Here is a 10,904-nt window from a genome sequence, read left to right as displayed (position 1 = left end):
TCATTTATTGAACTGTGTATGACCACCATGTGCCTATTCAGTTTTTTGCAGATTCAATCATTTTAATTAAATCACACATCGATCAAATGATAAAACCGAGTTGTGTGTGGCCACCATAATAAACATAAGCAGAGGACGGCTGATCCTAAAACAAGGTCTGATTATGGGGAGATCAACAAGAGTTACTTCTTCAGAAATATACATTGTACCATATGCAGTGCTGTATTTTAGCCTAGGCCAACAAGGCCCAGGCCTAGGGTGGCATTTTACAGGGGGGGGCGACAAAATAGCTACCCCCACCTCCACCTGAGACTGTTTGCTAGAGCCGGCTGGCGTCTAGCAACCAGTGAAGTCACTGCTGTAACTCCCTGGCCCTGCCCATAATTCAAAGTGGAGGAGGATTTAAATTCCTCCTCCTCCACACCTAGTGCTCGTGGGTCCCAAAGAGTCCCACCAGTCAGAGCAAAATCTGCCAATCTACCGCCAATAGCAGCTGATGCTGCTGAGCTGTTGCATCTGCACACAGCGAGCGGGTAGCCGGTCGGCCCTGGAGGATGGCTAGAACTGAGAGCCCCGGGAGGGAGAAGACCTCCACTGCCACTGCGCCACCCTGTCCTAAGCAGCAGTGGGTGCAGCATCCCTGGCCCCTCCCAGAGCCTGCACTCCTTCTTAAACCTCCTCTCCGCTCCCAGCTGGGACATCAACAGGAAGACAGGCTGACCGAGGGCCCAGAAGATGAGGATGGGCGGGAGATAATGGCATCACACACACTTACCCATTGACAGGGGGGCACAGGAGGGACTGCAGGCAGGGCTAAGGGATCTCCCACACCCCTCTCTCTCTCCCCCTCTCTCTCTCCCCCCTCCCCCTCCCCCCTCTCTCTCCCCTCTCTCCCCTCCTCTCTCTCTCTTCCACCCCCTCTCTCTCACTCACCCTCTCTTTCATTCCCCCATCTCTCTCTCTCACCCACCCCTCTCTCTCTCTCACCCTCTTCCTCTCTCTCTCTCTCTCTCATCCCCCCTGTCTCTCTCACCCCCTCTCTCTCTATCTCATCCCCCTCTCTCTTACCCCCCTCTCTCTCTCTCTTACCCTCTCTCTCTCACCCCCTCTCTCTCTTTCTCTCATCCCCTCCCCCCTCTCTCTCTCCCCCCACCATTCCCCCTCTCTCTCCCACCACCCCCCATCTCTCTCCCCCCAATCCCCCCTTTTCTCTCTCTCTTATCCCTCCCTCTCACACCCTCCCTCACCCCCCCCCTCTCTCTCTCCCTCCAATCCCCCCTCTCTATCTTTCTCTCTCTCTCTCATCCCCCCTCACCCTCCCTTACCCACCCCCTCTCTCTCTTTCCCACCACCCCCTCTCTCACACCCAACCTCACCCATCCCCCCCCTCTCTCTCCCAACCCCTTTCACCCACCTCCTTCTCTCTCTCCCTCTCTCTCACCTCCTCTTACCCCCCCCCCCCCCCCCATGAGATCTCAGGGGTTCTTGCTGAGACTTGTAGTCCTTCAATTCGGAGGGTGTCGCATCTGTTAAACAGGAAGGGGTGAGCAAATTTACATAGGAGGGGGAGGGGGGGGCACCCAATTTTCTTACCTAGGGCAGCACAGAATCAAAATACACCACTGACCATATGTTGACATGACACCTGATTGGTCTGTCCTGTCTGTGTCTGTCTGTCTCTCTTAATATGTGTCTATCTGTCTGTCTGTCTATAGTTCTCCCTGTCAGTATGTCTATATACAATATCTGTCTGTCTCTCTGTGTGTATGCCTGTCTTTATGTCTATGTGTCTGTCTGTCTGTCTGTCAGTCTATCTGTATGTCTATGTATCTGTCTGTAAGGCAACCCCTACATTGATCTTTTTGTTTTGTTCAACCATAAGGTTGAACGAAAAGAAAAAATCCAGCTTCCCTGTCCACACATTGGAGGTGGATGGGAGAATCCTTCCCGCTGTGGTATTGTATTCTGGCATCAGGGAATGTTCCCCACCTCCAGAATACAATGATCAGTATTGCAGACTACAGCCAGCAGTGCTGATCTTTCATGAAAAACCACACAGGCTGGATGTACACAAGTCAATGTATGGATCAACTTGTGTACAACCAGCTTGCCCATACATGGATTGAAATTCATCAACTTTTTAACAATGTATGGTTGGCTTAACTCTCTCTACCCTTTTTTATGTGTATTTCTGTCTTTCTGTATATCTACAGTATCTAACAAAAGTGAGTACACCCCTCCTTTTTTTGTAAATATTTTATTCTATCTTTTCATGTGACAACACTGAAGAAATGACACTCTGCCACAATGTAAAGTAGTGAGTGTACAGTTTGTATAACAGTGTAAATTTGCTGTCCCCTCAAAATAACTCAACATACAGCCGTTAATGTCTAAACTGCTGGCAACAAAAGTGAGTACACCCCTAAGTGAAAATGTCCAAATTGGGCCCAAAGTCTCAATATTTTGTGCCTGAGCACTGACAGGCTGTGGCCCTGTCTGTCTATATATCTCTGTGTCTGTGGCTCTGTCTATATATCTCTGTGTCTGTGGATCTGTCTGTCCTATGTGTCTCTGTGTCTGTGAGTCTGTCTGTCCTATATATCTCTGTGTCTGTCTGTCCTATATATCTCTGTGTCTGTAGTCTGTCTATATATCTCTGTGTCTGTGGGTCTGTCTATATATCTCTGTGTCTGTGGCTCTGTCTGTCCTATGTGTCTCTGTGTCTGTAGATCTGTCTGTCTATATATCTCTGTGTCTGTGAGTCTGTCTGTCTGTCCTATATGTGTCTGTGAGTCTGTCTGTCCTATATATCTCTGTGTCTGTGAGTCTGTCTATCCTATATATCTCTGTGTCTGTGAGTCTGTCTGTCCTATATATCTCTGTGTCTGTGAATCTCTTTGTCCTATATATCTCTGTGGCTCTGTCTGTCTATATATCTCTGTGTCTGTGGATCTGCCATATATATATATATCTGTGTCTGTCTGTCCTATATGTCTCTGTGTCTGTGGATCTGTCTGTCTATATATCTCTGTGTCTGTGGATCTGCCATATATATATATATCTGTGTCTGTCTGTCCTATATGTCTCTGTGTCTGTGGATCTGTCTGTCTATATATCTCTGTGTCTGTGGATCTGTCTGTCCTATATAACTAAGTGTGTGTGGATCTGCCTGTCCTATTTAACTCTGTGTCTGTGTCTCTGTCTGTCTATATGTCTGTGGGTCTATATATCTATACATCTCTGTGTCTGTGGATCTGTCTGTCTATATATCTCTGTGTCTTTGGATCTGTCTGTCCTATATATCTCTGTGGCTCTGTCTGTCCTATATATATCTCTGTGTCTGTGGCTCTGTCTGTCATATGAGTCTCTGTGTCTGTCTGTTTGTCCTATATCTCTGTGTCTGTGGATCTGTCTGTCTATATATCTCTGTGTCTGTGAGTCTGTCTGTCCTATATGTCTCTGTGTCTGTCCTATATATCTCTGTGTCTGTGAGTCTGTCTGTCCTATATATCTCTGTGGCTCTGTCTGTCCTATATATCTCTGTGTCTGTGGCTCTGTCTGTCATATATATATCTGTGTCTGTCTGTCCTATATGTCTCTGTGTCTGTGGATCTGTCTATATATATTTCTGTGTCTGTGGATCTGTCTGTCTATATATCTCTGTGTCTGTGGCTCTGTCTGTCTATACATCTCTGTGTCTGTGGCTGTCTGTCTATATATCTTTGTGTCTGTAGCTCTGTCTGTCTATATGTCGCTGTTTGTGGCTCTGTCTGTCTATATATCTCTGTGTCTGTGAGTCTGTCTGTCTATATGTCTCTATGTCTGTCTGTCTATATATCTCTGTGTCTGTCTGTCTATATGTCTCTATGTCTGTCTGTCCTATATATCTCTGTGTCTGTCTGTCTGTCTATATATCTCTGTGTCTGTGGCTCTGTCCGTCTATACATCTCTGTGTCTGTGGCTGTCTGTCTATATATCTTTGTGTCTGTAGCTCTGTCTGTCTATATGTCGCTGTTTGTGGCTCTGTCTGTCTATATATCTCTGTGTCTGTGAGTCTGTCTGTCTATATGTCTCTATGTCTGTCTGTCTATATATCTCTGTGTCTGTCTGTCTATATGTCTCTATGTCTGTCTGTCCTATATATCTCTGTGTCTGTCTGTCTGTCTATACATCTCTGTGTCTGTCTGTCTATATATCTCTATGTCTGTCTGTCTATATATCTCTGTGTCTGTGGATCTGTCTATATATATCTCTGTGTCTGTGGCTCTGTCTGTCTATATTTCTATGGGTCTGTCTGTCTATACATCTCTGTGTCTGTGGCTGTCTGTCTATATATCTTTGTGTCTGTGAGTCTGTCTGTCTATATATCTCTGTGTCTGTCTGTCTATATATATATATATATATATATATATATATATGTGTGTCTGTCTGTCTGTCCTATATATCTCTGTGTCTGTGGGTCTGTCTGTCTACTATATATCTCTGTGTCTGTCTGTCCTGTAGTTCTCTGTGTCTGTGGATCTGTCTGTCTATATATCTCTGTGTCTGTGGATCTGTCTGTCTATATATCTCTGTGTCTGTCTGTCCTGTAGTTCTCTGTGTCTGTGGATATGTCTGTCTATATATCTCTGTGTCTGTCTGTCCTGTAGTTCTCTGTGTCTGTGGATATGTCTGTCTATATATCTCTGTGTCTGTGGCTGGCTGTCTATATATCTCTGTGTCTGTGAATCTATCTGTCCTATATATCTCTGTGTCTGTCTGTCCTTTATACCTCTGTGTCTCTATCTATATATCTGTGTCTGTAGTCTGTCTATATATATCTGTGTCTGTCTGTCCTTAATACCTCTGTGTCTCTATCTATATATCTGTGTCTGTCTATATATCTATGTGTCTGTGGATCTGTCTGTCTATATATCTCTGTGTCTGTGAGTCTGTCTATATATCTCTGTGTCTGTGAGTCTGTCTATATATCTCTGTGTCTGTAGTCTGTCTATATATGTGGATGTCCGGGGACTCTGCAGGTTGTAGTGAGTGCATCGATCAGTGTGTAGGTGGGCGGGGCGGTGGGCGGATCCTCCCTCGGCTCTGTGCTCTCCGCTCAGTCTCCGTGTCCGCCGGGTTGCTGCAGCATGCGGGGGAGAGGAGGGAGAGAGCCCCCCGTATGAGCACCGCATGTCCTATGGGAGGAGGTGACCCCCCGGGTCGGGCAGGCTCATGAAGCCGACAAGGTGAGTTAGATCTTCCCTTCCAGTGACTTATCATTACCGCCCCCCCTTCCCCATACATCTCCGGATCTCATCAAATTCTACACGCCGGGGACTGTCACCTCTGTTCGGGGACCCCTTCCATTATACCCCGGACTGAGCACCGTACAGGGGGCACCCTCACCTGGGAGAACCACCCTTCTACTCATCGCTGCTGAATTCACTTAACTGGAATGCCCCCTGTGCTGTGTAATGAGGGTTCTTTTCTTCCCAACTCTTATTAGGTTTATATAATATACTAGATTTACTTTGGATACATATCATGATTTAAAATAACTTTGATTTGGAATGTGTTCAGGTGATCCGGGATCTCCAATAATAGTTCACCAGGAACTCTGCTGGTAACATCTGTTCTCAGAATTCATCATCATAATAATAATCATCAATATAATGTATCTATATCTCTTCAGAAGATTGATTACTGATAATAATGATGATAGCAGCTATAGTGTATTGATATCTGTTCTCAGATGTCATAATAATAATAATAATAATAATAATCATCAATAAAATGTATCTACATCTCTTCAGAAGATTGATTACTGATAATAATGATGATAGCAGCTATAGTGTATTGATATCTGTTCTTAGAATTCATAATAATATAGTAATAATAATCATCACTATAATGTATCTATTTATATCCCTTCAGAAGATTGATTACTGATAATGATGATGATAGCAGCTATAATGTATTGATATATGTTCAGAGGATTAATAATAATAATAGTAGTAGCTCTCCTGTATGTATTTATATCTGTTCAGAAGATTGATTACTGATGATGATGATTGCTGCAGCTATAATGTATTGATATCTGTTCTACTTTAAATAGTAGTAGCTAAAATGTACTTTAGCAGTATCTGTTCAGAAGATTAATTATTATTAATAGTAATAATGATGATTATATTTGCAGCAGATGCCTTAATGCATTTACTTCTGATATCTGTTAAGTTTTACTATAATTTTTATAATAGCAGCAGCTACAACGTATCTAAACCAAAGTACTGCATTTTCTTGAAATCACATCTTATCAGCTATATTATGATGTCCCCATCTATTCCCCATGTTATTGGAAGTTAAAGCATGTCTAAACCCTGGACCAAAAACTGATAGTAATGCAGCTTACCGATAGTAGTGGTGTCTGCATTTGTTTTCTTTTATTTGAGTCTGTCATTAACTTTCTGCTCTAAGGTGACAACCATACTGAGCAGCGTTGAAACCTAATGTGTGTTAGGACTACATAATGCTGTGCTGAGACTAAAACGCCTCTTTTTTTCCATAATGGGGGAGGTGTTTTGTAGTCCATGGAGGTACCATGGAACAATGATAACTGATAACAGTCCAGAGGCAGGGAGCTCACAAAGTTACCAGCCCTAGATCAGCGACTTTTTTTTGCACTTGTGGAGCCGATTTAACAAAACCCTTACAATTGTATATATAACGTGCCAAAACAGGGCAAATCAGAGAAGTTTGTTGTTAGAGTCCATACAGTTCACCTGAGGTTTACCCATTTTATATGTTATCTTTCTAGTATATTTGGTAACAAGACAATGAATGATGTTCTGCATGGAAGGCTTCCTATACGTTATTCATTGGTCTTGCTTGGCTCACAGCTGGCTGTTGGGCATTTTACTGTGTTAAACAATATAATGTGTGTATGTTCACCATTTAATCCCAGTATATCTTATACATTAATGACAACCTCTCAGCCTTTAAAATCCAATTTTTATAAGGTGGTAGGTGAGCCAACTCTCCTGCCCATTGTTGGACTGGAGAACTGTTGACACCTTCCCCCCTCCCCCCCTTTTTTTTTTCTTATATCTTCTACATATGGACTTGGTAGTACAATGCATGTGATCCAGCTTTTTTAATTTTAATATATATATATATATATATATATATATATATATATATCTTTTTACTCTTTTTATGTCAACGCAGGCGCCAGCACACAGGTGTCATGGTTTGGAATGGTCTTTGTAGGGTGCTGCTTTGTATTCCTCCCAGCTTCCACATCGACCTCGGCTGTAGGTTGCCAGTGTCTTATCTCTGTGTAATTTTCCTGTCTTTTCTCCGGTATAGTTAACCACCTCCTTATGTTAACATATGCTTTATATGTCAAAAAAACACATGATATGGTGTACTGAGTATACAGTGACTTGGAATAGAGGTGTACTGTACAGAATTATCTAGGACTGACTTTAATAAGAGCAACACTAGTCAAGCCTACCTCCTTTATAGCAAAATCAATTGAGAAACCATGCATTTTATCACTTATGTGTTTTCTATATGCTGCGGTTTGTTGTGTACATCTCACATTTTTCCAGTTCCACTCAACTGCTTCTTACTGTTACCTCTATTGTGCTTTCTCTTGTTGTTATTTTTCTCTTTTATTATTCTTTTTCCTCTAACTTTTATCTCTTCTTCCATTATTCTTTACCCCTTTACTGATTCTCCTTTAGACTTTATTAACTCCTTTTTCTCTCCTATTTCTGTATGCCTGTTTCTGTTTTTTTTCTGTCTTATTCCTTCTTTACAATCTTTCTCCATCCTGTTCTTTGGCTATCTGCCCCTTTCTCACCCATTCTTTTATCATTTTTCTGCCTGTCTTTCTCCTTTCCTCTCCCTTTATCCATTCTTTTATCTTATTTCTTTCTCTTTTTCTCTCCCTTATCCATTCTTTTATCCTTTTTTCTCTTCCATTTCCTCTACCTTAACCCTTCTACACCCCCCCATCTTCTCTCCTTCATATATGCATCCCTTGACCCCCCCCCTTTTGTTCTTCTATCTCTCCTTTTCTGCTCTCCCTATCCCTCTTTCTCTCTCCTATATGCTTTATTTTTCTCTCCCTTATCCATTCCCTCTCTTTCTTTTTCCTTAGCCCTTATCCACTCCCTCTGTCATCTCTCCTTCCTATATGCACCACCTGATTTCCCCCCCCCCCCCCCCCCCCGTCTTCCTAGCTTGCCTTTTTTTTTCTTTTCTCGTTCTTTCTCTCTCTCTCTTTTATACTTTTTTTTTCTCTCCCTTTATCCATTCCTTTTTTCTCTTCCCTTTCCTCTCCCTTATCCCTTATACACCCCCGTCTTCTCTCCTTCACATATGCACCTCTCAACCCCCCCCCCCCTTTTTTGTTCTTCTATCTCTTCTTTTCTGCTCTCCCTATCCCTCTTTCTCTATCCTATACGCTTTCTTTTTCCTTAGCCCTTATCCACTCCCTCTGTCATCTCTTCCTTCCTGACCCCCCCCCCCACTTTTGTCTTTCTAGCTTGCCTTTTTTTCTTTTTTGTTTTCTCTTTCTCTCGTTCTTTCTTATTCTCTTTTTTTTCTTTCTTTCCATTATCGATTCCTTTTTTCTCTTCCCTTTCCTCTCTATCTCTTATACTTTTTTTTTCTATTCCCTTTCCTCTCTTTTATTCCTTATACACTCCCTCTGTCATCTCTCCTTCTTGTATGCACCTCTCAGCCCCCCCCCCCCCTTTTTTGTTCTTCTATCTCTTCTTTTCTGCTCTCCCTATCCCTCTTTCTCTATCCTATACGATTTCTTTTTCCTTAGCCCTCATCCACTCCCTCTGTCATCTCTCCTTCCTATATGCACCCCCTGATCCCCCCCCCCACTTTTGTCTTTCTAGCTTGCCTTTTTTTCTTTTTCATTTTCTCTTTCTCTCGTTCTTTCTTATTCTCTTTTTTTTCTTTCTTTCCATTATCGATTCCTTTTTTCTCTTCCCTTTCCTCTCTATCTCTTATACTTTTTTTTTTCTCTTCCCTTTCCTCTCTCTCTTATTCCTTGTACACTCCCTCTGTCATCTCTCCTTCTTGTATGCACCTCTCAGCCCCCCCCCCCCTTTTTGTCTATCTAGCTCTGCTTTTTTTCCTTTTCTGCTCCCTCTCTATTCACCTTTCTCTCCCCCCTTTACTCTTTCTACCAGAATCCACCCCACTCTGTCTGCCCCTCTCTCTTGATATTCCTTCTAACAGGTATGTTGTCCTTCTCTCTCACAATGTTCCTTTTGACATTTTAGTTATCACAAGTCCTTTGGTCCTTTGCTCTAAGGAAAGGAGACAGTTTAGAAGTTATGGGCAAGACGTGTAACGCTCCGTTTCATGATTAATTAGGCACAGCACATGCTGGGAGATAACCAATTTCATATACACTATAATAAAATGACTCGCTTTTGGCAGATCTCTCATAGCACAAGAAAATGATTGATGGTTGGCAAATCCTTTATTTTTTTATTTTTTTGGTGTTCGTTGATAATATATACAATGTGATGCATACTCACGAGGAGGAATATTATAAGTGATACTATATCACATTTTAACGAAAGGACTGTAAAATTGTTACAGTTGTATTTTTACGGTAGACTATGTAGCTCTGTTTGCTCCCCTAGGAAATGGGCACTAGCAGGTGGCGTCATTTAGATTAATTTGACTCTGGATAGTTAATTAATTTCACTGCCTCAAAATTGATTGTTTTCCCTATGCCAACGATTCAGGAAAAGTGTGCAAGCTGTGCGCATACCGTTGCAAAATTCTAGCTACACAACCATTTATATTTCTATGGGAAACAAGACAAGATAACTAGTCCTGGCTAGCTGTTCCTCAAGTCCCACTTCTCACAAGCCATGGTTTCTACATCTTGCACTGACGATATATAACAAGCCTGAAACAAGCTTGCGTAAATTGTAATTAATGGTTCTGCAATCTTTTTTTTATTAAAAGGGGAAAAAAAAAGTGATTTTATTATTTATTTACCTATTCTGCCTCGGTATTGATTGTTTTGTAAACATAGATTCAGAGAAAGCATTCAAGCGGGAACATGTACAAAATATTGTTTTTTATTTAAATAAATATTTTTTATTTCGAGAGACAATAGGAAATAACCATTCTCTTTTTTTTTTTTTTTTTTTTTTTCAAATCTTGCTTATTATAAGCAATTGTGTCCATATGTGGCACTAAGAAGCCTGAAACATCCATATGCACATTTAAATCAGTTGCCACATATGTCAGCTGTGTCTGTGTCATAAGGATTGCTATATATGTCGGCTGTGTCTGTGTCCTAAGGATTGCTATATATGTAGGCTGTATCCTAAGGATTGCTATATATGTAGGCCGTGTCTGTGTCCTAAGGATTGCTATATATGTTGGCTGTATCTGTGTCCTAAGGATTGCTATATATGTAGGCCGTGTCTGTGTCCTAAGGATTGCTATATATGTAGGCTGTATCTGTGTCCTAAGGATTGCTATATATGTAGGCTGTATCTGTGTCCTAAGGATTGCTATATATGTAGGCTGTATCTGTGTCATAAGGATTGCTATATATGTAGGCTGTATCTGTTTTTATAAAGCAGCAGGCACATAGTTGGCTACTGGGATCATTTTCATGGCTCTGCCCTTAGCCTTGAATTAGGAATAGATCCTTATATTTAGGATTTGTGATGGCATGCAGATAGTTTCTGTATGATTAAGGCAAAGCTGTACTTCATAGGTTAGGGTTAATATTGCCACCTACTGGAAGTAATCAGTATATATGATAAAGGATGCACATTCAGTATCTTTAACTCAGTGAGTTTTGTTAGGAACCAGGATATCTGTGACCTGTACGTTCTCCAAGAACAGTTGGCAGGCATATGTAAAGC

General features: G+C 41.8%; 1 protein-coding gene across 1 annotated transcript in view; it reads left to right on the top strand.

Annotated features, from left to right (window-relative positions):
- Positions 1-5,070: 5,070 nt before the first annotated feature.
- Positions 5,071-10,904, top strand: part of RGMA (repulsive guidance molecule BMP co-receptor a) — a 99,164-nt gene continuing 93,330 nt past the window's right edge. The window contains exon 1 of the mRNA XM_082254685.1: positions 5,071-5,228. Within this exon, the coding sequence (XP_082110811.1) occupies positions 5,215-5,228 (14 nt within the window). The 5' untranslated portion in view covers positions 5,071-5,214. The remainder of the gene's footprint in view (positions 5,229-10,904) is intronic.

The sequence above is a fragment of the Pelophylax lessonae genome (assembly GCF_965119305.1).
Source record: "Pelophylax lessonae genome assembly, chromosome: 4".
Classification (NCBI taxonomy): Eukaryota; Metazoa; Chordata; class Amphibia; order Anura; family Ranidae; genus Pelophylax; species Pelophylax lessonae.
The sequence above is the reverse complement of the archived record's forward strand: the minus strand, read 5'-3'. Positions and strand labels throughout refer to the sequence as shown.